The 27,923-nt window shown below is 44.1% G+C and overlaps 1 protein-coding gene across 4 annotated transcripts in view; it reads right to left on the bottom strand.

Moving 5' to 3' along the window:
* PDE1C (phosphodiesterase 1C) overlaps positions 1 to 27,923 on the bottom strand; it is a 411,511-nt gene that overhangs the window by 287,897 nt on the left and 95,691 nt on the right. For 3 of the 4 annotated variants that reach the window (XM_015589544.2, XM_025046879.1, XM_025046881.1), the window contains exon 3: positions 27,720 to 27,891. In XM_015589544.2, coding sequence (XP_015445030.1) covers positions 27,720 to 27,891 — 172 coding nt within the window. Of the gene's footprint in view, positions 1 to 27,363; positions 27,569 to 27,719; positions 27,892 to 27,923 lie in introns of those variants that run through there. The other variant, XM_025046882.1, reaches the window with a different exon arrangement.

A 27,923-nucleotide genomic window follows, 5' to 3' on the forward strand; every position in this document is an offset into this window, starting at 1 on the left:
CTGAGCAGAAATGGAAAGAACCAAGATTTTGAAAACAGCGTTGAGCCTCTGAACCAACCAGTCCCAGAGGATTCCTACCACTACTCTTCCATTTACTTAAAATAACATAAATATGCTTTTGATTTTTAGGGCCACTTTGGGTTAAATGTTCTGTTACTTGCACCAAAAGCATTCTGATGCAACTGTCATCTCTCAAGTACCAGGTGGGTATTTAACAGGCATTATCTCATTTAATCCCTGCAATAACCATCCAATGAAAGTTTCATTAACTCCATTTTTCGGATGAGAAATCTGAGACTCAAAAGAGATGAAGTTGCACAGGTCACTTGACTAATAAATGGCAGTGTCAAGATTGAGACTCAGGTGTGCCTCATGCCAAAACCTACATACTTCTCTTCCAACTCCTGCTTCTTGGAACTGTATGTCCCAATAAGCATGTGAATTAGCAGCTAAGTCTTAGTTAGGGTGGCCTGGTTCTTGCACTCGGCTGCATTACTTTTCACATCATCTATAGAGTCTTGTACGTAGAATAAAGTGGTCCACCTACGTGACCTTACCCAACTGGATTATAAATGGAATTCAATTAGAGCTGTGATTCATTTCAATTTTTATTTCAAAGCATTTCCTTCACACTTTTCCTGACAGCTGAGAAAGCAGGCTTGGAAGCCAGAAGCTCTACTTCCCATCAGATACTCTGCAGGTTCCTCTCTGGCATGGCTGATGCTCTTTGCTGGCTAGAAAGGGAGTGATTGTAGCTGTTACAGCAGCCAAATGCACCCTTCTGCCCTCTTCCCTTAGCAACCAGCATAGCACCTCAGCATCTTGACCTGTCACAAACACCGGGAGTAGCTGTTAAAAGCCTGGGCACCTCACTACTTCACCCAAGAGTGACGACGTACATTCATGAATAATGGAGTTAGCGAGTGAATCAAGCAGCATTCTGCGGTTATCAGCCCACTCCACGGTGTGCTGCTTCACAGAATGATTACATGCTAATAGGTTCATTTGCTTGCTTTGTTTTGATCCTTCAGGATGGACTCTCTCACTCGTACTAGTGGAATAAAAATTTTCAAGGCTCTTCATTTAGTTGTCGGAGAGACAGCTTTTGAGGCCATGATTTATGTATGTCATTGAGGCTCAAATCTATTTCGAGACTTTGATAGCATTGAAGTGGGGAAGCATAAAGAATAGGATGCTTTAAATAATATTAAGTAGATACTCTTCCTTCCAGGAAGTGGAGCTTAATCCCATCCCGCTTCGGTGTCAGCTGGACTTAATGACTGGTACCCAATGAATAAGAGTATGGAAAGGAGAAAATTAGTAGCTTTACAGCGGAGAAATCTGACAAACCCTACCTTAAACAAGTAATCGAGTTTATCGTAATAAGTGATATCATGTAGATATCATGTACTCCCCGATATAATGACAGAAGAACTTCACTTCTGTCATCTTCCTCCCAAGAACACATAACCCCAGACTAACCATCAGAAAAACATCAAACAAACCCCAACTGAGAAACAGTCTACACAATATGACCAATACTCTTCAAAGCTGTCAAGGTCACAGAAAACAAAGAAAGACTGAGAAACTGTTACAGACCATTGCGGACTTGACGAGACCTAAAGACTAAATGCAATATGGTACCCTGGATGAGACCCTGGGACGGAAAAAAGACATTGGTGGAAAAACTGGCAAAATCCAAATGAAGTTTGGAGTTCAGCTGATAGCAATGTACCCCTGTCAGTTTCTTCATGTGGACAAAAGTACCAAAGACATGTAAAATGTTAATATTAGGAGAAATCGGGTAAGGGGTATATGGAGACACTCTGTACCATCTTTGTGACTTTTCCGTAAATCTAAAATTATTCCCAAATTACAAGTTTAACACCTCTCCCCTCCAAAAGAGAAAAGAAAGGAAAAAGAAAAATGAAAAGAAAGAAATAGAGTGGCCGCCTTCGTTTCCACCTTCCCGAGAACACACACGTCCATCCCCGACTCTGCGAACTTAGGCCTTTGCAACTGGGTTTTGAGGGAGAATTGGTAGGTTAAGAGGAGACAAAGGGAATAGGAAACATTTAGAGAAGAAGGAACGTTGTAAAGAAAAGAAGAAGGGAAGGAGAAGTGGGAAGAAGAATCCACAAAGGCGAAGGCCCTCAAGGTTTCGTCCCTGCTCAGGAGTAAGGAAACAAAATTAAAAGTGGCAAAGACAGTGTGTGCAGGGCTGGCCCCACCCAGGTCCTCGACGGTGTCAAGCTCACCGCTGCCTGAACACATTAGGGTAGTTTGCTCAGAAGTGCCAAAGGGTGCAGAAATGACGAGACAGACCTCCGGTACTGATGGGCCAGAGGCTCGCCAAACCCATTTCTTCTTCCAGGGCCCACAAGAAAACTGCATTTATCAACCATCCTTGCTTTCAGATTGGTACCATGTGACTCCGTTCTGGCCAGTGGCGTGTAAGTAGAGATCACACACGCCACTTCCCGGTCCAATCTCTGAAACACGTCATGCCACCCACCACCCTCTCTTTCTCTCCTGCTCACAAGACAGGCAGTTGGAAGCTAAGTCCTCTGAGACGGGAAAGCCACATCATGGAAGATGCCCAGAAACCTCAGTCTCTGCTTGGAGGCTTCCAGACAGAAGAGATGCTCAAACTGCATAGGATTGTATCAAGCGAGAAATAAAGTTTTATTGCGTTAAGCCACTGAGATTTGAGGCTCGTTTGTTACAGCAGTTCGTCTGTCCTAACACAGACTATATATACAGATAACTTGAATGACCAAAACATTCCGGAGCAGGTCAGAGTGTGGAAAGGAGAGGAGGTGGCATCAGTCTGTGGCACCCACGGATGACGCTTTTGGTCTTAGAGAATTGGGAACAGAGTATCCCAGGTGGAGAGAGCTACCTAAGAGAAGAACCAAAACAGAAAACAGCACAGCACCGTCGGCAGCAGGAACTGGAACTCCGCAGGGAGGGAGGAGAGGGCTGCGAAATCCGCCTGCGAACGGAAGTTCAGGTCATACCGCAGCCAGTTCTAAGTGATGCTTTCAAGAGCTATCTTTGGTACTTAGGGTTTGCGAGCCGAGTGTGACAGGAGCAGATCTACAGAATCATTCTGACCCAATATGCAGGATGAACTATGAGCTGGGTGTGCAGGAAGGCAGGCGGGGTGCCCGGCGGGAGGACTACCACGGCGGCTCAGTGGGAATGGCTCGAACTAGGGCATGGGGAGAAGGGAAGAATCCTGAGAGATGTCCCAGGAGTGGACATCCCACCAGCGGGGAGCAGTCTCTCAGCAGGACACAGTGTCACTGACCGTGACTTTACGTGACTCAGAATCATCGCTTCGGCCTCTCCTCTCGCCATTCCCCGGAGTGATGCTGAGTTCCTCCCATCTGGGGGTTCTACATGGTGGCAGCTGTCAAGTACAAACAGTTCCCGGAAAAAGAGACTAAATGGGTTTAACGTGTTATTCGGCTAGTTGTTCTCATCTTCCTTTACCCAGAGCCCAAGTCTGAGACACATTTTAAAGGACAAATGTACTTTTTCTCCTTTCTTTATTTCTTCCTTTCATTATTTCTCTTTTTCTACTAAACTCAGGTGAACACATATTGTCTGTTTACAGCCGCTGTGCAAACTGTTAGGGTGATCAGTTTAAATAAGAAAGTGTCTGAAATTAAGCATCTCATAAGAAAGCGGTCAGAAATTCTGAGGCACATGTAGCTAACTGTAGGGCGAAGTGCGGTGACGTGTGTGGCCCTGGGCGACAGCAACGGGGACAGAAGACTCGTTCTGCCCAGGTCGGATGGAGAGGCAGCCGGGATCTCTAACCAGGGCCTGGACGGATACACACGCTCCTGCTGGGCTGAGAGACCGGGAGGGCCATGAGCCTAAACACACCATGGCAAAGGGTTTGCCACGGTTCGGAGTGGCAGGGAGTCCAGGATATTGGTCGGGACACTTAGGGTGAGGTGACGGAAACTGAACTCGAACTGACTTAACAAGAGAGCGACAGATAGACAGACAATATATCGGCTCATAAAACCATAGAAACTGAACTCGAACTGACTTAAGAGAGCAACAGATAGACAGACAATATATCGGCTCATAAAACCAAGCTTTATCTCTCTTCAAGCGGATCCAGGGTCTCCAACGAAGCCACCCAGACCCTGCGTCCACCTGTCTCTCAGCACCCCTCCCTTCTGCATCAGCCTCGGATCCACCTAGGCTTTTCCCTGTGGTGGCGACGTGGCCCCTGGCAGGCCCAGACGTGCATCCTAACCAGCTTGGCATCACTTTCCCAATAATTCCAGCAAAAGCACAGGTTGGTTCTGATTGGCCCGTCTAGAGATGCCTGCCTGTCTCCCACCAATCCCAATGCCTGAAGGAATCCTGTACTTCCGCCGGCCAGGCATGGGTGCAGGGCCGGACCTGGGAGGTTGGAAATGGGGTCAGCCCCACCTAAGCCACGAAGGCTGAAACTAGAGGAACAGAGCTTCCCCAAAGGGAAGCAGGAAGAATGAACACACGCTGGGTAGGAAACAAATATTACTACAACTCGTGGCGCTGGGTATAGCACAGGGGGTGGGGATGGCTGAAGGGGTGAGGCGTTGGGAGGGAAGGATCAAGACAAAATGAGGACCATAGGTCATGGATCCCTTTTTTGATATGAGAAGGAGCGTGGATTTTATTTTTCAGGCTACTGGTTCTCAACTATCTTCTCCCGCGACACGAATGATGAATGGCGCCGTCTGCGGGCATATCCGGGGGTTATTCACAATTTTTCCACGCATTAGCTCTAATTCCACCCTTATTCTCCCACACTAGACAGCAATGATACAGTGAACCTGGCTCTAATTGGTTTTTAAAGAGTAAAACAAAAAGAGAATAAATTATTCACAGACTCCTGCTCTCTAATTACCAGCAGTAACAAATTACTTTGATTCAACGATGTTTCCCATCGCCTCAGTTGAGCACAGATGTTGTAAGCAATGGGGAGGCACTGAAGGTTTTTAAACGCAGAATGGATTGGAGGAGGCGATTCTGAAGGCAGAGAGGCCAGTTGGGAGGCTATTATGGTAGAAAGGTGAGAGGTGCCAAGGACTCGAGCCAAACTAATAGCTGGGGAGAATGGAAAAGGAGAAACTAATTACAGAGATACTGCACAGGATGTAACTACTTATCGAATGGAGAACAACAAAACGATGCTTCAACTTCCAAACCGTTCATTCTCCTGTTAACTCTTTCGCTTGCCTACTGGCTACAACGTACACACTGAAGAAAAGTGAACGATAGGAGGCGGATACGGGGCTTCCCGCCTAAGCAACGTTCTCACCCTCAGGTTCCAAGGCGTGCTTCTTCATAACTGCTTATTAACCGTACTTTAAAATATAATCGAATCATAATTTATAATAATCATCGTTGGTGGTTTCATGTGATTATTAATGATTATGTGGACATTGTGAATAATATCTATAATTGTAGTCGTCAATTATTATAAAATTATTACTAATAACTGCTCAAAATAGCGCCTTATGTTGTATAGCACACTACCGCTTCACACTTTCATTTACCTCCGTTTATTTTATTTTTACGATACTTCTGAAACAGGTGTTATTGATCCTGTCTCACAAACCTTCACAACCCGAGGGACTTGCCCAGGAGCACAGCAACAGACTGGTTGGTGTCAGGGTACCACTGTATTCCCAAATTTCTGACTCCAGGACTGTGATTTTTCCACTTTGTTTTGGTGCCCACTGTTGGCAGTAAAAAATAATAAACACAAACTGTCTTCTCAATCTGAGAACTAGATTATCATTTAGCTTTTAGATTTTTGGCTACTCACGTTTCCCCAAAGAGAAAATTTAAATAGGGAGGGATGAGAAGGTATAGGTAGTTTGGGGAAAGTAGAAAAATCTCCCACAGCCGTTCAGAGGCTATATCAGAAGGTTCTCAGTGGGATTGCTATTGGCATTTGGGGGCAAAACAATTCCTCCCTGTGTTGGACGGTCCTTTGTATTTTAAGATGTTAAAATATGACCCCCTCCCGCACCTGCCCCACCTCCAGGCATTGTGACAACCCAAACCCTCCCACATATTTTTTATCACTCTCTGGAGGGCTGGGGGTATATTACAGGATACCCGGGCAGAGTCTGGGCACCTGAACCCCTGAGACTTCAGATAAGGCAAAACGAAGGCTGATGGCATGTTTCAAATGTTTTTAACCCATTATACTTCTTAATAACAGGCCCCAAATTCTGTGACCACTATTCTCTCTCACTAGAACTTGCTCTCCCCTCACAAAACCTAACCACAAAAATAACAATCTATCTTACCCTCAAGGTTCAAGCAACATCATGGTTCCAAGAATTCTTGGTGAAGGCTCCCCATCCCCGCCGGTAGAATGATTCTCTTCTCCCCAACCCCCAAATTCCTATGCATTCTGCCCCTCGGTGCATCTGCCCCTAGATTTCACGCTGTGAATCAAGCATCTCTTCACTCATATGAGCACTGCCCATTGAAACACAGTGCAAGCCACACATCTGATTTTCCATGCCACATTTAAGAAAATAAAAAGAGAGAGGCGAATTAATAATATACTTTATCTGACCAAATATATCCAGAATGATATTTTAACATTTAATCAATATTAAAATTATTAATGAGATATCTTACTTTTCTGTGTATATTAAGTCCTAGAATTCAGTGTGTGATTTACTCTGATAGTATATCTCAATTTAGAAGCTAAATTTTCATTAGGAATACTTGATTGCATTTAGATTTCATAAGACGTACAGTCGAAAATGTAGATTCACACGCTCGAATTGTGCCAGACATAACTCTTAATGGAAGACATTAGTTTTCCAATAACTGAATTGATCTCAGTTTGAAAGCTTATGTTTAAATATATTAAAATTAAATAAAGTTAAAAATTCAATTGCTCAGTGGCAGTAGACACATGTAGCAAATGACGACCACACTGGACAGCACAGCTGTCTATACTCTTAGGCTGTAAGCTCCTTCGAGGACTTACAGGGCCTTATTCACTACTGTATCCCAGCGCCCGATCATTGCCTCACACGCAGTAGCTACTCAATAAACATTTGTTGACTAAACGAGTGAATGAATGCTCATTGTAATGTCACCCACACTATCCAAAACACTTTGCACGTATGATAATAATTGTACCTTTTATTGACATAACACTGCACAAGTTACTAAGCTCATCGTCTCTTCATCTTCACAAATAGTGAGAAAGATTATTTCTACTTTTCAGGTGGAGAACAAAATGAAAACGAGATTCAGGAAGTGTAGTTACTATATGTAAGGTCACTAGTAAAGGGCAGAGACAGGATCTGGACCTAGATTTTTTAAATCCCAATTAAAGTTTCTTTAATTGACCCACAGCTGTTTATCAACGATCAACAAATGTCTCTGGAATTGAATTAAACACTGCAGAGTACACAGAGTGCGGAGCACAGCTGAGAAAGGATTCTCCCCAATGTCCTGTCTCAATAAAAAGCACAAAGATCAAAATTACATTGATCTTATGTAGTAATTAGGGGACAGGTCAAGGCAAAATACTTTAAGACCAAAGAGATTACAGTTAACACCTATTTGATCAGAAAATGCCAAGTGAGGGAAGGTCAGAACAGTGTCTAAGGAAGGACAAGAAAGGCATTATTAGCTAGAGAACCTTCCACCTACACCGCACTGCTCACGTGGGAGCTCCACAAATTCTGCCTGGAGTATGAGATTCTATCCCAAGTAAATTATCCTATAACTACAAAATTATCTCAAGTAAATTATCCTATAACTACAAAAAAAATCTGGACACAAAGATGTCCATCACAGCGTTTCTTATGTTACATTTGCAAAAACACTGGAAACACTTCAACTTCCAAATATCAACAAATGGTTGACCAGATTATGGTACATCACTAACTGACATTTAAATTTTTTTGATGCTCATAAAAACTTAAGCATGGGGAAATGTTATAACATTGGGTTATAATGTTAAATTTTAGAACACGATACTGTATGATTAAAGAGAAGTTAAGTATATTCAGGGAAATCATCAAATTTTAACAATATGAAAAGAAAGAACGAGTGATTTTTCCCCTTCCCCTCTTCTATAAGCATGTATCACTTTTATAATAGAGATCTATTTTGTAAAAACCTCCTTTAAACAGACAAATATAGCTCATGCCCAGCCCCCCGTGCCCTTCGCCCTGCCGCCATGGGAAATGAAGCTCAAAGAAGGGAAAAGCTTCTCTTAGTTCTTGTCTGTGAGCTTCCACTCATAATCAAGGAGATAATCCTTTTCCCGGAGTTGTTGATCTAAGCTACTGGGTGGGACAAGAGCTGTCATCGCCCTTTGGAAGGATGTGGCAACTGCTCGGCGACAGTCTGACTCGACGTCCAAGGTCATACAGCTCTGCGGAACTGAGTCCAAGCAAAAGATACAACTGGGCTGTCACAGTAGAACTGCTCGACATCGACGAAGTAGTCTGGCTGCCTTCCAGCAGGCCCGCTTCACACTGGGCCACCAGTGCGGGGTTGCCTGGCATGCCTGGATAATCACCGCCAGGCTCTGGGTGACGTCATTCACACTTGTCTGACAGAGTCACCCACATTAAGTCCTCAGCGATAAACAGTGCTTGCAGCAGGCCAGAGGCTGACAAAGGCAACTCCCGGACCCTCCCAGGGCCCCCTGTCCTGGCCTGGCCTATGAAATCGAGCATCTTTCTTCCAAGCCAGTAGGATTTCCTGAGGATAAGCCAAAGCTTAAATGCACAAGGATCCCTGCCAAGATGACAAAATCTCACACCTTGCTGACAGGCACCCAGGGGGACAGGCGGAACCATTCAAACTCAACTAAGGGGTTAAGCACAGTTCAGTGATTCATCACTGGGATTCTGGAGACAGGCTCCAGGGGTCCAAAACCCAGCTCTGTTATTTGAGAGCTAAGGGATCTTGGACAAGTTTTTTAACTATATTTCAGTATTCTCATCTGTAACATGAGCACATTAGTACATATCCCAAAATATTATTGTAAAGACTAAAGGAGTTACTGTATGCACAGCATTTAGAATAGGGCCAGGCCCTTAGTAAGAACCACGAAAGGGGTAGGACCTGATTCATTAACAGATATCAATTGCCAGCCTCCTAACACCAGGGGACAAAAATCTGTAATTCACCTACAGAGCCAAGCCCCGTGCTGAGCTTTACATACGGCACTGTGTTTACCCCTCCACCCCCAAGAGCTGTGCAGTGCAACTATGAGTATTTCCGTTCTATATACGAGGAAACCATTGCCAGGAGGGGTTAAGCAGCTTTCCTGGGTCACATGTGACAGAGCCCCCATTCACACCGAGAGCTTTCAGGGTCCAAAACCAACATGTCTTCCCAAGCGAGGTCCAGATTTAGATAAAACATATTTAGGAGCACCCCCCACCCCCAACAGCCGTGCAGTGCAACTATGAGTATTTCCGTTCTATATACGAGGAAACCATTGCCAGGAGGGGTTAAGCAGCTTTCCTGGGTCACATGTGACAGAGCCCCCATTCACACCGAGAGCTTTCAGGGTCCAAAACCAACATGTCTTCCCAAGCGAGGTCCAGATTTAGATAAAACATATTTAGGAGAAACAGGTACATTTCTCCATTGTACTTACTTGTTAAGAAGGTTCACTCGCTCTGCTCATAAGTGTGCTTTCTCCCGGGTGTGGGTTCTGCTCTGTGTTTGCCATTCACACGAGGTTCCCTGCTCCTCCTCCAGACTCTCATTTCTCACCCCGGGATGAGCTGGGGTTCAACAGCAACAGCCCCAGGGCTTAGGTGAATTAAGGACACAGAGGCGATAGGAAAGGCTGCTAATCCTCTCCGTGATGACAGAGAAAGACGCCTCATCCATCCTGTCCCGTTCCCTCTGCCTCCGCTTATACCTCCGCCATTACGATCTGCCATGAAATATTAGCAATATCACACCTCATTTGGCATGGTATCAGCCACTTCCTAAGCACTTTCATGTACGATTATCTCCTTTGATCTCACAATAATCCCAATGGGTAAAAAAAGAAAATACTTTCCTTCTTGTTCAGATGGTAAAACTGAGGTGCCAAGGGCTTCACGACTTGCCTGATATACAGCTACGGAAGGGCTCAGGTTCCCTGATACCTATTCGATGCTCTTCCCAACACACCGAAGGTTCTGGAGCTTTTTCCAAATCACGAATTCTCATGAGAATCTGCTGAAAGTTTCCTATTCCCGGTAACATAAACATGGAACCTAGGCCCTCATTTCAGACATTTCCAGAGCCCCTGAAGTCATCTGTGACTGCCTGATCCCAGGTTAAGACGGCACTACACTGACCCAAGGAAGAAAAACGGCAGGTCTGGAGCCACGGGGAGGTGCAGAGGCCTCAGTCAAGGCAGAATCCTCAAGAAAAAAAAAATCCTCAACATGGTTTTGCTTTCGTCAGTGTGGAACAAGGAAGTGAGGAATTCGCCTAAACCTGCAAAGAATGCCTGGTTACCCTAAGTTTCAGAAACGCTTTGATGGGGCAAACCCTCCAGTGACCACAGGGCCTAAGTTGCTCAGAGCAGAAAAGCTAATATTTGATCCAGTGATTTCTTTGACATTTGAATAGGATAAATACGGTCACTTTGGAAGGCCCTTTGAGCCTAGGCTTGAGAAAATCCTGCCATGTACTGGAGCTATAAACTCTGCGAGGTCAGAGACCACATCTGTTTCATTTCTGTTGTACGCTTGGTATCCTCTGTGATGGCTGGCACATAGTAGGAGCACGACGAATGGTTTTTGTAAATGAGCGAACCCTAAGTCATTCCCAAGCCCCTCTCTGACCTATTTTCCCTACTTTCAAAATACGGCTCTTTTCCAAGCCGCCCCCTCCCTGATTAGACTTCCTTTGTGTCGTGAACGTGGTTTGGTGGTGTTTCCGCCGGGTGACTGCTGCTATTCAAATGACAAATGTAGAAGTTAGAGGGGAACATTTGAGGATCATGTGGAATAAAAAGCACTATTATAAATGGAAACCGTTACCATATAAACATGATTTATCACTCACACAGAGGGAGACGCGTAAAATAGTGAAGTATAAAGCGATTCGGTTTCTTTTTTACATTTTCTATTAACTTTAAAAATTAGCACTTTTGCATTCCACACGAGATCCAAAATAAAGTTAATTTAACAATATGTCTAAGTAGGGAATATAAAGACTGTTTTTTAAAAACCCTCCACCCAAAAAAAGATTCATGTATTATAACTTTTATTCACTAAAATAATCACAAATGTATGAAATCCTAAAAACAGTTCTCACTCCTACCCATAATCATTAGTCACTTTCTAAGCAATAAATCTTCCTTCAAACCAAACAGTCTCTATAAACACATAGCATTTTTCAGTAATCACATGAGCGTTTTTTAGTAATCACAAAAACCAGCTATTTATAAGTGGGAACCAGCCTCATCTTTATTACAGAATAATAAAGAACTCCCCAAGACGAAGGTGTGCTACTTACTAATGGTTCCCATCAGGCGCTCCAATTCCCACCACTTCACACATGTTTATTTATTGCCCAAGACAAATTTCCTAGCATCTATGGAGCAGACTGTCTCTTGCATCTCTTCCCAACCTCTGCATTCTGTGACAGTGTGCTAGTAACTTGAAATTGGCCCTGGTGGGAATATTTACACTACAGAAATTGGCAAATGCTAATATCCATCAACAGCTGAATGGATAAGCAAACCATGGGATAGCCACATGATAGGATACTACTTGGCAATTAAAAGGAATAATCTATTGACGCATACAACAACGTGGGTGACTCTTAAAATAACTATACTAAGTGCAAATGCCAGATTTTGTTAAAGGATACATACTGTATTATTTCATTTATATAAAACTCTAGGAAATGCAAACTAATCTATGTAATCTATAGTGACAGAAAGCAAATCAGCGGTTGCTGGGGGATGGACTGGGGATAGTATGGAAGGGCTGGAAGGAAGAATGATGAAAGGGCACGAGGAAATTTTGAGAGTACTGGGTATGTTCATTATCTTGATTATAGTGACTGTTTCACAGGTGGATACAAATGTCAGACTCATCCATCTGCTACGTGCAGTTTTCTCCATATCGTTTATAGCTTCCTAAGGCTGTTTGTAAACATGTCCTTCGCTCTTTTATATCCTATGATAGCATTTGTTTTAGTCATATTCTAATATTATATAAAGCAACTAATATTTTAATAAGTAAAATAAATGCTACTGTTCCATACGGTAATTATCGATTTACTTTGATATTTCTTCCACTGAACTGTAAGTTCCCTGAGGACAAGAATCTTCATGAAGTCTTTCTTGGGCACAAGTTTTCTGCTGTCCTTTGCCCCCAGCTCCTCACCCCAGGAACAACTCATGAGCCCGTTCTCTGTGCTCTCTTTTTTCCAGACGGGGAGTCAAGGGGAATGGAGAGCACAAAGGCTTTGGAGCCAAAAGAATGCAAATTTATTCTTGGTTCTGCTGCTTCTGGGTTGCATGCCCTTGGGCAAGCCACTTAATTTTCCTGAACCTCACTTAGCTAACATGTAAAAGATGAATGATATTGACACCTACCAGGAGCAGAATAAAAAGCGACTACATCACTCCCGTGAGTAGTATGTCGGCAAAAGACACAAAAACCATCAGCATAGGAACCATACAGGGATTTAAAGAAGGGGTAGACAACCTTGAAAAAAATAATAATACTAGTCAGTTCAACGCTGTGAGAAATGAGCACCATCGCATTGAATCTAAGGGGTTCAATGTTGATTAGAATTGCTGGAAGAAGCCTTATCGAAAGGGGCGACTCGAGACTCTTCTTGCAACGTGGTTTATTAAGAGGAAAGAAGCCCTTCGAACCAGTGTTTCCATTTCTGTTTACCTACCCTAAGGATGCAGCTTAAAATACGGCAATATCTAGATGCCTGGAGATCTCACACACACACACACACACACACACACACACACACACACACACACACACACATTATGAGGCAACATGAAAAAAGGCTTAAAATAAAATGTTCGGTAAAAATAAATAATAAGGATACAAAATTGTATCTATACCATAACTACAACTATAAAAATAACGCATAGATATAAAGACTTCAGGAAGGATGCCAAAATGATAATAGAAATTATATTCGGGATTTTTTAAAATTTTACCATTTATCGAATATTCTTCAGGTAAACATATTGTTTTTATGACAAAATTTCATTTTGAAAAAGATGAAGAAAGGAGGACCGGGGACTAAGAAACTGAGGCACTGTCTCGAAGTCAGTTTATCCAGAAGATGGTGAAAACATCTCAGCCACTGAAACAGTAAGTAAAAATAGTCAGTGCCTCGCAGGCTTTTGAAAACTTCCACATATCACATTCCCAAAAGAAAACATGCAATTCGCCTACATTCTGTTGAATTGGCTTTTGGAGAAAGACAACATAAGGGACATTTGGTGACACTTCAGTTATCTTAAATGGCGTGGACATATGGCATCTCGCAGGGTGGAAGAGCTCATTCTGTCATCATTGCAAAACTCTCGACGCCCGTTCCAGATAAATACTATAAGAAAGGAGCAAAGTCTGTATCTCCCGGCTATGGTCCGGAAAGGCCTTAACAGTCCTTAGAAAAACTGTGCCCTGAGGAAGCGGCACATACCAAGGGATGTAGATGTGGGGGAATGAAGGGGAGGCAGGAAGGGGGGTGCCAGAGGGAGCCTGCACCGCAGACAAAGCGGTGGGTCTCAGGCTTGTGGGACTCAGCATAACCGAAGAAGCTTTTAAAACATACAGCTGCCTGGGCCGCACCCAGGGATGCTGGTTTAATCACTCGGGAGTACACTGTGCAGCCTGGGCTAAGAACCATTGAAACAGAAGGTAGATGATAAATCTGAAGAGAATAGAGACCACTTAGTAAGGTAAACGGCAAGTTTTTCAACCAGGAGAAGATGAAATTACAGCACAAAGGAAACTGACTTGTGGTTGCTGGTGATGTCACCGACATTGTTCGATGTGTTAGAAAAGGGAAATAGTTTTAGACTTTGGTCTATTTTTTCTTAAAGCGCTCTCTCGCGCTCGCGCTCTCTCTCTCTCTCTCTATCTATTTTTTCTTAGAGCGCTCTCTCTCTCGCACTCTCACTCTCTCTCTCTCTCTCTCTCTCTCTCTCACACACACACACACACACCCCTCAAAAAGTTGGACTTGAGCCAAGTTACAGAATTCCAGGTGATAGTTTACGATTTTAGTAACTGAAATTAATAGATATTAAAGACTATGCTAAGTGTTCTATAAACCTTTTTTGAAATGATTATAGACACACAACAAGCTGCGAATACAGCACAGAGAGTTCCCATGTACCCAGCACCCTGCTTCCCCAACTGACGGCATCTTACACCACTGTGGTACATTACCAAAGCCAGGAAGCCGACATTGACACAGTATAATTACCTAGACTACAACCTGACTCAGACTGCAGAAGTTGTTATGCTAAATGTTTGTACAAACACTTTCTCATTCCATCTTCCCATCATCACTACTTCTATTTTGCAGAAAACGGAAGCCAAGAGAAGCTGAGTAACTTTCTCAAGGTGGTAAGTGACAGAGTTTGGGATATAAATTCAGCTTTGTCTGATTCCAAGCCCTGGTTCTAAACTCCCTTTCTCTGTTACATCCACATACTGCACAGCACGTACCGCTACGGTCCACAGCCACTGGAGAGAAGGGGCTCTGGCGAGACTGCAGGGTGATGCTGATGACTAGCTCATAGAAGGGAACGATGGGAAGTATGGCTCACAGCCAGGAAAGCCATAAGTCTTAAAAGGGCTGTCTAGTTCTCCAGCCCAGCAGCTAAAGCTGCATTCATAGGCTGAGCAATGTACTATATAGAAGAAAGGCATAGGCAGGAATGAAGCCCAAGGGAGGAGGCCGGTCAGTAATACAAGAAGAGTCCACAGCAAGCACGAGGAAATGGCAGGAAATGAAGCAAACAGGTGATGCTGACACCCAGCCTTGGCTCAGGGCGGTAGGGAAGCAAGAGCAAGCAGGTCCATGCCAGCAACAAAACCGGAGAACGCAGACTCGCTCCTCGATGCTAGACCAGGGAGGCAGTGTGGCCTGGTGGTTAAATCTGGATGTGGTTCAATGGGGGTCCTGGAGCCAGACTGCCTGGCTTTGAATCCCAGATCTACCGAGTGGAGGAATGACCTTGGATAAGTTAACTTGTTTGTGCCTCAGTGTCTCCATCTGTAAAATAAAGACCTATCTCATGAGAAATAAATTACCACATATAAAGCATGCAGAAAAACGCTTGACACAGAACCTCCAGTCAGGTTAGCTATTATTACATGCAATGTGACTGGACAAGGATTAAGAGGAAAATGTTAGAAACTAAAGATAGGGAGAGGGTTCTTTAAAGGTCCCAGAGCAGCTACTCAGTGCTGAGGGACATGTGAACACGGCTATTCAAGCCAGATAAAGTCAATTCCTTCCCACAGCTCAGGGCCTAGGACCAACTGCACCTCTTCCAAGAACATTAATAAGCAGGATGCCAATGCTGAATCACATCACCTATCAATAATAAAGCACCTGCTGACACCAAACACAGTGCTCATGGCTCAACACACATGACTTCATCAATTCCTCCCAGGTATCCCATGAGGAAAAGAATATCTAATCCCATTACACAGATACGGAAACTAAGGCTCAGTTTAAACTGCATGCTCAGGGTCACAGGCAAGGAGCGGAGCTGGTCTAAAGTCAGAGCTCTCGCGATAGCCCTCGCTGATGAGACGGAGGCAACTGTTTGGACCTCGGTGTGAGGCACAGTCATCAGACGCTGGCCAGCAGATGCAGGGAGCAGGGAGCAGCCTTACATGGCAGAGAGAGGCAAGGAGAAAAGACCTGGAGACCGAGTTAAAAGTCTAGACGATACGTTCGAACTCTTTTCTCTGGCTAAGTGACAGCTTCCCCAACCCACCCCTCGCAACTCTCTCCACTCCGCCATTCCCTATAATCTCAGTGGCACCAGCGGGTCCAGGAGAAGACGCTGCCTTCTACCCAGTGAGAGGACCCCAAGGAGCCCCCACCAGCAGGGCAGGGAATTCAAGCCTGGATTTGTTGATAGACTTCTTTACGCTCCAAGTCGAAGCTTATTTCCGCCCATCAGGGTTGATGCGTTTTTGAATGAAGGACCACCCTCTGCTTGGCCTTCATGGCTTTCTCTCACGAACAACCTCCTTGGGCTCCAGGTAAGATGAAGAAACATTGACTGAAAGAAGAATCCAGAGTCTGTGCTGATACTAAAATCTAGAAGGGAGGGAGAGGGGAAGGAAAAGTGAACGTTCTTACTTATAGTCAAATGTCATTTAATAAAGCAGAAGGAGTGAAAGAGCTAGAAATGACCACTGATTCAGGAAAAATCATCAAGTGACACTAAAACCACTGCACAAAAGTTTGTTAGGAAAGAGGTTATCTGCGTAGTCTCTGAGTTTCTCCCCACAGATAACTTATTACTTACACAGGGGAGGAAGGTATTTTATAGCGGACACATTGGGAGAACCAACCTTAACCAAATGATGATCGAAGTTAACATCATGAGTAATGGGATAACCAACAACCCTCCTCCTATTGCCACGCCGAGAAGGACACGTCACTTACACAGTATTCTGGTCAACAAGAGTATCCGGAATCGAAGCACAAGGCAACGGTCAGACAATCCTAAATCGGGGAACATTCTGCTGTTACTGTCACGAAAGACAAAGAAAGGCTGGAAAATCTCTTCGAATTAAAGGGGACAAAAGAGGCACAATAACAAAATGGGTCCTGGATCAGAAAAAAAGGCCATAAAAGACATTATTGGAACATTTGGTGAAATCTGGATATGGGATGTATATTAGAAAATAGCATTATGTCAGTATTAGGCTTCGTGAATTTGGTAATTATACTGTGGCCACAAAAGAAAGATACAAAGTCATGAGGTCTACAACCTAGGGTTAAAAGATTCAGAAAAAAGATAAAGATGATAGACAATAGATGATAGATAGATAGATGACAGATTTGATAACAAGCAAGCAAATGCCTCTAGGTAGAGAACAGACAGCTGTTCGTTTTACTAGTCTTGCAACTTTTCTGGAGGTTTAAAATTTGCCAAAAGTATTTTTTTTTTTTAAATAACAAATGCACAAGCATTCCTTGAATATGGGTAAGTTGGCTTAGAGCTTGACATGACAGCCTGGTTCAGTGCTACCCTTAGAAACTTAATGGCCAAGGAAACTCAACCCTGACATGGCCAGACATAATCAAGGACAGAATAATCAGCTGGACATTGGAGGAACACATAATTTAATAAATATAATTCAGCTCCTCTTCGTATTCCCTTTTCTAATTCTAAATCTGGACCATTTTCAGAGAATGAAAATGACAAACAGATCAAAGGTTTGGGTCCATAATCCAAGTTTGCTTTTGATTCGCATATTCCAATTTCTGACTTGGCAGGGAGCACACGAGTCACACGGCTGAGCAGTCCACCTGTGCCTGCCTCCAAGGGCTTGAGCCCCATCACCTGAGCCAGAATCATCACCTCTTCCAAACGAGGACAAGCATATCTGAAGCTCTTATTCAAATAACAATCTTCCCAAACTACACTGACCTCCAGGGTCTGGAGGTAATTCATCCTAGCAAATTTACTTCTGTCTGCATTTAACAGTAATCGATAAATGGAGAACAGCCAGGTTACAGTATGGGGCTGTATTCAATAATCATTAGCTACAACTGTACTTAGAAGTAATAAAAAATGGTCTCTGTTCCAATCCATGTGGAAAAACATATTTTCACAAGTTTTATCCCCAAATCGCCCATGCTCTTCCTCCAGGTGCCTAGGTGTTCAGACCCCATGCTGTTCTCCAGCTCCATTATTTCATCTCTGCTGCAGGCCAGGAAACCTTCATTCTGATGCTCTATGTGTCAGAGGCTGAGGCATGAAAATATAATTCTTAATTCTGTAACTTAATTTTAAAAAAATACGCAATCTTAGTTTTGCTTCCCCAAAGATTTCCAAAAGTTCCAAAGATCTCGGCCCATGGAATAAAACTGAACCTTCTTGTGGTATACAAGGCCCTGCTTCCTGGTCTCAACTTTACCTTTCCAATACTGCCTCCCTTTGGCATGCCTTAGATGCAAATCCAACGGTCCCTTCAACATATGCCATGTCTACCTGCCTCCTGAACCTGCTACATTCCTCCTTTCCTTCCCTTTTATGTCTACCAGGATCCAGGATGGTCTATTTCATGGTTATACCAAATGTCACTCAACACGTTCATCGACCCATGCGAGGTCCGGGGGGTGAGGCATGAGCTGGTCCAGTTCACTCTACATGGCTCCAATGCCTGGCACAAGATGTGGCTGCAGGATGTGCACTTGAGTAGGAAGAGAGATATGGTACTAAAAGAATTCTAATAAGAAGGAATCTTCTCCTTTCCTGCTAGGTTCTAATGCCGTAAGTGGGAACAAACATTTCCATAGAGTAAAACATAGGGTCACATCGCCATGAAGTTAATAGCGTAACAGGGGCCCCCACTGAAAAGGACAGGGACCAATCACCAGTCAAGGGATATCTAGATTTGCATTATCGAAGGGCACAGTTTTAAAGGGTTTTGCTTTATTTTTATTTAGAATATCATAATTTTACTGCAAAAACACAAATGCAGTAAAGTCATTCATCACCAAAAGTTTGTAAGGGATAACATATGGTGCTTTCGAGCTATTTCCCAGTGTAGCTCCCGTATCAGTAGGCCAAGCTGTCTCTTTACCATTACGTTTTAGCCCGAGGCCTGGTACTGGGAAGAAGGAGGATATTGTGCAGAAGTGGAAAGCCAGAGGGCCAGCTTTTCTAACTTAGGAGATCACAGGGAGAAGGGAAACTGGGACAGAAGAGGGACAGGGGTGAGGCCTGTGTGTCCTCTTCTCTCTCCAGAGGGACATCCACCCACTCACTGCAGAGTCTACATTCAAGCAAACTCAGTGGCCAGTAGAGTTAAGTAGGAGGAGGATAGGTTTTGGCTTCCCCATGCTGTCTCATGGGTTCTGCATGGTTTGGATGGCCCTTTGGATGTTCCCCCAAGCTCCTGAGGCCAAACCTATTTCTGACCTGGGATTATGAGGTGGAAGTTGGCCAATGAGGTTGACGTGGGGAAAAAAATAGCTAAAGTCGGGATCATCTAATCCAGGACCATAGGAGAATCATAACCAGACCCCAATGGAATGCAAAGCACCGCAGGGGGGTTGGGGTGAGTAGAACTTCCTTCATCTGGAGAATCCCTACACATTTCAGGCCTCCTGCGGCCAAGCGGAAGCACGGGGAGGTGGACCCACACTTTACACTGGTGGCGAAATGAAGATGGAGGCCCCCCGCTCCCCTCTCCCGCCTGACAGCCATGAAAATCCCCACTCCTCCCCGTGGGGTTAGTCTACAACGAATCGCTTAGACTTTGTAAAATCTGCCGCTCGGAGTGATTCCGAGGGGTGTGCGGTGAGAAGTTGAGGACGCCTCAGAGGAAGTCCGTTCCTAGGGTGGAAAGCTGGACTCCCCAAAAGCCAGGCGAGAATGTGTTTGGTTTGAAGAAGGATGCGCTCTCTAGGGGAAGTTAGCCCTGGAGACGGGTCTGTGGCTGGCAACCGGAGGGTGGCATAAGGAAGCCGTCTGCGCAGTGTTCAACATTTTGGATCGTTTCCCTTGGACATAAAAACAGTCATTTTGGGGGTATGATTTAAAATCCCCCCCTCTCATGTTGCAGTTTCTTTAGTTAATCCCAAAGCTTCAGCAAATTCTCTTATAAGCAATAAAAGTACAAGATCCTAAAGAAAACTGAAGCCTACGCCACGTCTACCTCTCACGAGAGCCCATGAAGAAGACACGACATCAAATGTAAAATATAAATTCAGAGAGAGAGACTAGCCCAGGGTATCTAGGCCAGAAGCCTTCAAGCTGTGCCCACAGCACAGAGCTGGCAATGGTGGACCAGCAAAAAATCACAGTGTGGCAAGAAACTGTGTCAGCCTGGGTCCTTGGAGAAGCATTGCCAAGACAGGATCATAAACGCAAGGAATTTGTCAGGGGGGACATCTATCAGAGACATGGGGAAGGAGCCACAGAGGCTGGCAGAGCTGGGGGGCGGGTCTGACGCCCTGTAAAGGAAAGAAGGAAGGAAGGTTACGCAGGAGTATCTCAGACCACAGTGTCTTCTAAAGAAAGTCCGGCAAGGCCAGCAGGGAGTCCTTGAGTCAATGTCACCATCAGAGGAGTCCCGTGTCTCCCGGGAACAACTAGCCTTAGCATCCCTGACACTCTCAATCATCGGCTCAGAGTACCCTCAGGAAAGTCAGCCTCAGCCATCACAGGGACAGATTTCCTGACGCAGAAGCTGGGGCCACGGTCAAGTACACGCCCCATAGTCGAAGATGTGAGAAGTGCATTCCCATGGCCACCACTGATACAAACCCCCTCTTTCCCGAAACACTATGAAAGGATCAGGAAGAATGCAAGAGGAATGGTGTCTATATGATATATGCTTTGTCATATATTTCCCTTATGGGAAGCCAACATGGCAATAGAAACTCCTCTGAACCTCACAATTCATTCTTTCATTTTTCCCTTAGCAACCTTGAGGAAAGCTCTACTGATCTGGATTAGCAAAGGCTAGAGGGGGAAAATGTCAACTCCAGGGAGGCAGCATGAAATCAGGAAAGAAGGTGTCCCCAAAGTTCCCAGTGGGTGCCCAACACACAGTGATAGAGAAAGATGTGTGACCAGACTTCCCATGAGCTAATTGGGAATTTTAACCTATGACTCATCCCGGGGTGGGGTCTGAAGCTGCAGGGGATGCCACCCCACGACACACCATATCATCAGCCAGATTGCATATTTCCTGAAAGTAATCAAGTCAGAAACTGGCTTCTTGGCAGCAGCCCCTGGTGGAAAAATGGCTGCCAAAAGCCACAATGAGGATGAGTTCTACAATTTAATTCTGCATGGAAAACACACTCCATTAAATGGGATCTGACAAGGCCTTAATCTCATCTATAGCCGAGGGTGTTGGCTCAATACAGTTCTGCTCTCTGCAACATATTCTTAGTGAGCTATGTATAGAAACAGGAACGCTTTTGCCAAAGCCCAAATAAGTCCATTCTACATGGGAAGAGAAGCTCATCAAGCCCCCGGTGATTCTCTAAGGAGTGAGAGTGCTCTTCTTCCAAATGCAAAATTATCAAAACCTCGCAACTCAACCTAGGTTGGAAGTCACACATTTCAAGGTAAGTAACCAAGACGGCCAATGCACCAGATGGCTTCAGAATCCCCACTACTGTCCAAGGCGGACAGATCAGTGGCCAGCCTTGCCTACGAAGCACCCACAGGGCTGATATTTGCAGCCTAGGGCTCATTACACAGCCCAGGCACAGAAGAAGGGGTCAAGGCATGGAGGATCGATTCATTCCTAAACAGGGTTTTGAAAACGGGAGAAAAGGAAGTAAGAGCTGTCACATCCATTAGCTCACTGACTCTCAGCAACAATTCTCAAGGCCTGTGTTGTTATTTCCTGTCTCCATTTGTAAAATGAGGAAACTCAGGCCCAAACCTATGACTCGAATCACATAGTTTAGAGGAGTGTTTGCAAATGCACGCCTATGGTATTGCAAAGCCCCCGCCTCACTACTCAGAGGCTGGTTCTCGGACCATCACATCACATGAGAGCTTCTCAGAAATGCAGATTCACAGGCTGCAACCCAGACTACTGAATCTGGACCTGAGTTTAACAGGATCCGCCGAGGAAGTTGTTGGACATAAAGACTGAGAAACACTACCTTCAAGGGCTCCTATCCAAAAGGGGTGTGTTCAGTAAAAACCTAAGTTTCGACTAGAAAAAGGATTTTGTGTCACAGAACAGGGTCAGTCTCATAAAAGGATCAAACTAGATATATCGCCAAATTGCTCAGGCAAATTAGCAGAACCGGTCACGCAATCTTATTTCGCCAGCAGCAGAGAAGAAGCATGAAGGCCAAGGTGGTGTGGCCGCAGTACAAGACGGTGAAGGGGTCACAGCTTTGGAGCCAGGTGGACTGGGTTGAAATTTCCAGCTCTGCCACCTGCTGGGTGACTCAGCGTAAGTTGCTTGATCGCTCTGAGCCTCCGTTTCCTAAGCTGTACAGTGGGATAACACTACTCACCTTGCCAGGGCTTCGGGATATTAAATGAGCAAATGAATGTACAGTTCTTGACATAGCAGGTGCTCAATAAACACTGGTTTCCTTGACATTCAGCGTAATCTAGGCTGGTCTCACCTTTGCACGTGGTACACAGCAGAGGCTGGAGAGAGAAAAGGCTCTCGGCAGCCAGCTCTCTCCTGTTCTCTCGGGTCCCCAGTGGCGGGTATTAAGATTCCTGTCACTGATCAGACTGGCTGGACTTGTCTTCCTTAAGCTCCAGTTTCAGTTTATTTTCATCTCTTTTAGGAAAAGCCTGAGCCAAACACAGGTTCAAAGGGACAGGTCATGAGGTTCAAGGAAAACAGGCATCTAGGATGCAGTTCCCAGGAGTGCCTACTTTCCAGACCCAGGAGCCTCTTTATTTAGTTATGGTTTTAACGTTCTTCTTTTCAAAAGTCCGAGGTTTTTTGAAAGCAGACTTTGCATGCCAGAGGCTTAGTGAGCTTTCGGAGTCCACAGTGTCTGCACCTGGAGCCACAAAACCCAAGTGTGATCCTATTTCCTCTGTGCGTATATATTCAAAGGCAGGCAAGGTTTCCAGTGAGTGCCAAGCAGGAATACGAAATGAGTTCTTACTGAGTGCTTCCTGGGTACCAGATACTGAGCTTGGCTCCTTCACATATTTTATCTCTTTCAGATCCTCCCAACAACCCTGGAAAGTGGGCACCTTTATTCCTATATCAAAAATGAAAAACTGAGGCTGGATTAGATAAGTGACCTGTTCAAATTAACAGCAAAATATTTCAGAGTTCAAAGGGACGTTAAATATCATCTAGTCCTGTGGTTCTCCAAGGGTCCTGGACCAGCAGCATCACCACCACCTGAAGCTTCTTCGAAAGGCACAGGTATCCACCCAGACCTGGAGGCGAGCCCAACAATCTCTTTTAACAGCCCTCCTGGTAACTGTGATGCGCACTTAAGTTTGAGAACCACCGTTCTTGTCTCGCCCTCCGATGTGACGGTTAAGAAAATAGACGTTCGAAGAGATGAAGCATCTGTCGGTGGTAATAGAATTGAAACTAAAGTCCGATACAGCCACTTCCAGAAGCCCAATTATCCTACCTGGGAAGCTCGGAATATCCCTTTCATGAGAAGCAAAGACTGAAGTCCACAGTACAACAGAGCACAAAACTGTGTTACTCTCTAGCGACACTGGCTGGGATTTGCACATGGAAAGGAATAAGGAGACCCCTCCCTTCAAGCACTGGTATCTGTCTCCCAAAAGTCTGCTCCAAGACACAAAACATGTGCCTCATCGCCACAGCCCTGCAAAGAGAAGGGCTAGAGGGGACAGTGTCGAGAAACGTCCTCAGAGTTGAGATGACACTGGTACACACCTCAACTATCAACCTTCGGGAAAAAGACACGATGCCTCTTATTTTCAGAATTCTTTTTCACAAATCTGTGTGTCAAATTCTCACCTTCTGCTATACCCTCTGGCATTATAGCTAACTGACATAAATAGTGTTGGCCACCAATGGCAGTTTGGTTGGAAGAGATATTTTCTTAAAGCTGCATTTGCAACACAAGCATGCTTTTTATGTGACTTTATACATGAGATATTTATCTGAAATGGGATTCCAGGGACTGATGAAGATTAAGTAGGACCTAAAGTCTACCCAAGCTACTCCTAGCTTCTGCCATTGGTGACCACCTATTTATAAGCAATTGTCCTTATTTGTGTTTGAATTCATTTAGAACTATAGGCTCTACCATTCTGGGCCAGTTTCTTCATCTCTAAAGTAAAAAATCGTCTTTCAGTTATTAGGATCATGCCTCACAACATACGAATATCTAATTATTGTTATTGTTGGTATAACAGGGAGCCTGGAGGAGACTAAATATAAAAACTTTAGAAAAATTTTTTAAAAGACTATTTATAAACCTATAAACATCTCATACCTTTGGGAATAGAGAATAGACTCTACCTTTAGGGCACACTGTACCTTTGATCTAGAAAGAATTATTCGAATGAACATATTACGTAAATATAAAACAAACAGGTGTACACATTTTGTCCTGGGAGTGGCTTAGGTATAACTGTCTCCGTATACTTGTAAGGAACTAGAAAAGATTTCTAGGGAAAGTGGAATGAAGCCTCCGAGGCCTTCTTTTTGAGGATCAACATGGTTAGACTATGCCTGAGAAACTGTGGTGGTGCTGAGGCCAGGTACAGCAAAGGACAACAGAAGCCAGCAGGAGGTGACATCCCAAGAAAGAAGAGATCCGGACCAGTGATGTAGACTTATAACTTCACTGAGGTCAAAAGTCCACCTTCAGCGTGAGACCCCATTTCCCTGGCAGGGGGCAGGAGGCAGAGCACGATAGGGGCTGACTCTTAAACCACCGTCAGTAAGCCTGGGGATCCTTGGGAACAGTTAGAGAGAAGCACCCCAAGAAAAGACTGGACTTCCTGATATTTTGGCACACTGGGCTTTTATTGTCATTGCGATTCGGATCTTTTTTAATAAAAAGGCTGATGACCGTATTTTGCGGCCCCAGATTCTAAATGTCCTCCAAGTGTGAACGAGGAGAAAGAAAAGGGAATAACCAGCGCCATCCCTTATCCTGCGTTGCTCAGGGTAACAGAGCTACAGAGAGGCTACGAGGACAGATGATGCCAGTTCATGAACCATGTGCTCCTCCGCAGCAAACAAGACCCTCCAGAACCGAGAAGGGCCAGATGGCAACAATCACATGCCCAGATCCCTTTACTGTGTGTATAAACGTATCACACACACACACACACACACACACACGCACACACACACGCACACACACGCACACACACGCACACACACACACACACGCACACACAGCAGGGTGGCCGAAGTGTTCTGACTTTCAGTCAGAAGCTGAAAGCACCAATCACTGATGTACCCCTGAGGTTTATTCCTCCTGGATTTCCCAGAGTCACTAATGCTGGAATCGGCAATTCTCCGGTTTTTTCACTCCTTGAGTGAAATGGGGAGAACAGGAGTGATATACCCCTCTCAGCATTATTTAAAATCCAGCCACACAGCACTATTCATAGTGGCCAGGACATGGAAGCAACCGAAGTGTTCTATAATAAATGATTGGCTGAAGAAGCTATGATACATATATACAATAGAATATTACTCAGCCATAAGAAGAGATGAAATATTGCCGTTTGCAACAACATGGATGGACCTTGAAATAATCATACTAAGCGAAATAACCCAGACAGAAAAGGTTATAAATCACATGATAACACATACATGGGATATAAACCTAAAAGCAACAAATAAACAGGACAAACAGAGACTCATGGACATGGACAATGGACTAATGATTACCATAGGGGAAGAGGAAAAATAAAAACATAAAATGTTTTTTAAAAATTATGTATATGTAGTATAAAAAAATAAACTGGCATTTAAAATAAATATATATAAATAAATAAATGAATGAATGAATGAAGGAAGGAATAAATAAATAAATTCCAGCTACAACTCATTCCTTTCTTTGCAATTCACAAGATGTACAGAAAACAAGTGGCATTATTACAAGGGTAACCTTGATTCCGCTCGAATTTATTTCTCAATACGTAAACTGTTCCGCATTTCAGTACTTTGCTCATAATAACTTACATGCAACAAATCTCACAGCTGAGGTGATTACCACAGCTAGTGACAACCAAAGTAGAGAATATTCACCCTCTAACATTACCAATGAAATCAACTGTCTTCTTTGGGAAAAAAAAGGATAGTTCCAGAATAGCACACAGTTGTATTAAGGAGACTAATAAATGAAAAACCAATGCGAATGGATCTTTAGATTGCTGACGGGTTGGCATATGTCCACCTGCTGTGTTGTTCCTACTGCACCAAGTGTCGCGAGGAACCAGTCTTGACCTTAACACATTTATGATGTAACCTATTTCTGAACCCAAGACATTGACACATAATACAAGTAGCAGATCGAATGAAGTTCATGGCCATCGGTACATTCTCTCTATTAAAGAGCACTGAGGGAATGCAAAGACATGGGATGACAGTAATGGATTTGGGCCAGCCGACAAGATGTTTTTTTCCACTGGCGTAACAACTCTCTAACTGTTCATTGAAGAAGATAACGGACCTGGTCTGGGGTGGAAGCAGTAGCTATAACAAGACTGTATGTAAAGGGGTTGACGCCACAGAGACGCTCCAAGATTGGAACACGCAGACCAAGAACGCCAACCAGTCTCCTCCCCTCCTCCACCGCGGTCACTGGCAGAGAGCCCCAGGTTCACAGACTGTACCCCTCTCTACACGAGTGGGTTTTATCTTGTTTTAAATCTCATGGTGTAGTAACCAAATCCATATCAGGAATCATAAAAGCATTTGCCTTGCAATTCTCATTTCGCGACTGCATCTGTCACATTATATAAAGAAATCCAAACCCCTATTCGTCACTCCTTTTCAGAACTTCACACAATAAAATGGCTTTCGCTGAGTGGTTACACGCATCACCTGGATGCAAAAGAAAGTACATTTTTCAAATATATTTCACGGCCCCCAACAGTTGTCAAAATTGCTTATGGGAGGAGAAAAGCGAGATTTGTATATTCTAGTAGCCCTGAGGAGAGCATGAAAGCATTATTTAATGGAAAGAAAGAAGAAAGAAGAAAAATTAGAGTAACATGAGAAAAAGGAGGGGAGGAAGGCAGACTGGCAAAATCATTAAGTCTGAACTTCTGATACCAAGATTATTGTGTATTTTAAAAGTGGATTTGAAAGACCTACTCGGGAAAAAAAAAAATCACTTTTATACACCTCATCCATACCCAGATTGATTTTTATTTAATACGGGTGAAAAGGTAAGGGACAGAGTCAGGATGAAAGTGGATTTCAATACAGAATGAAAATATGAGGCTTTAGCAGGAAGGTGCAAGAGGACTAAACAATGAACAAGAACAGAGTAAACAGACACCTGGGAATCCACACAAGATCCTCGCTTCCTTTCATGAGACAGCAGCTCTCACATTTCTTATGACTAGAAACATTTCCCCAGCAAGAGCCTCTAAAGGCACAGGGCTGAATTAATTCTCACCATGTGCTTTTTCTCTGAGCACTTATCGCCATGCGTCATCCTCCTTTGAAGCAAAAGACTCATTAATCCAATTCAAATTGCCAACATCAGTAAATCCTTTGCCTCAGCATTTAAATGCCAATACCAATTAAATACCAACAGCAACTTAACTGCTGATATGATCTTCACTACATTCAGGAAATCCAGCCAGAAGTCCAGCTAGCATTAATTCCAATGCGCCTTCATCAATTCTAATTTACTCAGTGCAAAAAAAAAAATGAGGTTATTTGCTGGCCACGTTGATGATTCATCCAACTGGAATGAAATAACTCTAAAAGCAAATAAGAAAAATCGAACTGAGTTGCAATCCAGCAAACCTGAAGGATGTCTTCACCAAGGCTTCGGGGCTATCAAGCTGAGGCAGTTCATCGGCCAGGATTTCCTCCGGGGGTCGAGGGTCCTGGACAATCGTTGGCCGTGGCTTCTCCTTGACATTCCCCGTGAGCCCGTCAATGAGGGAGTTCCACAGACAGTTTTGTGACTTAGACCCTGAGGCATGAGGAAAAAAAGATGTAGAGGTA

The sequence above is a fragment of the Pteropus alecto genome, unplaced genomic scaffold, assembly GCF_000325575.1.
Source record: "Pteropus alecto unplaced genomic scaffold, ASM32557v1 scaffold21, whole genome shotgun sequence".
Taxonomy (NCBI): Eukaryota; Metazoa; Chordata; class Mammalia; order Chiroptera; family Pteropodidae; genus Pteropus; species Pteropus alecto.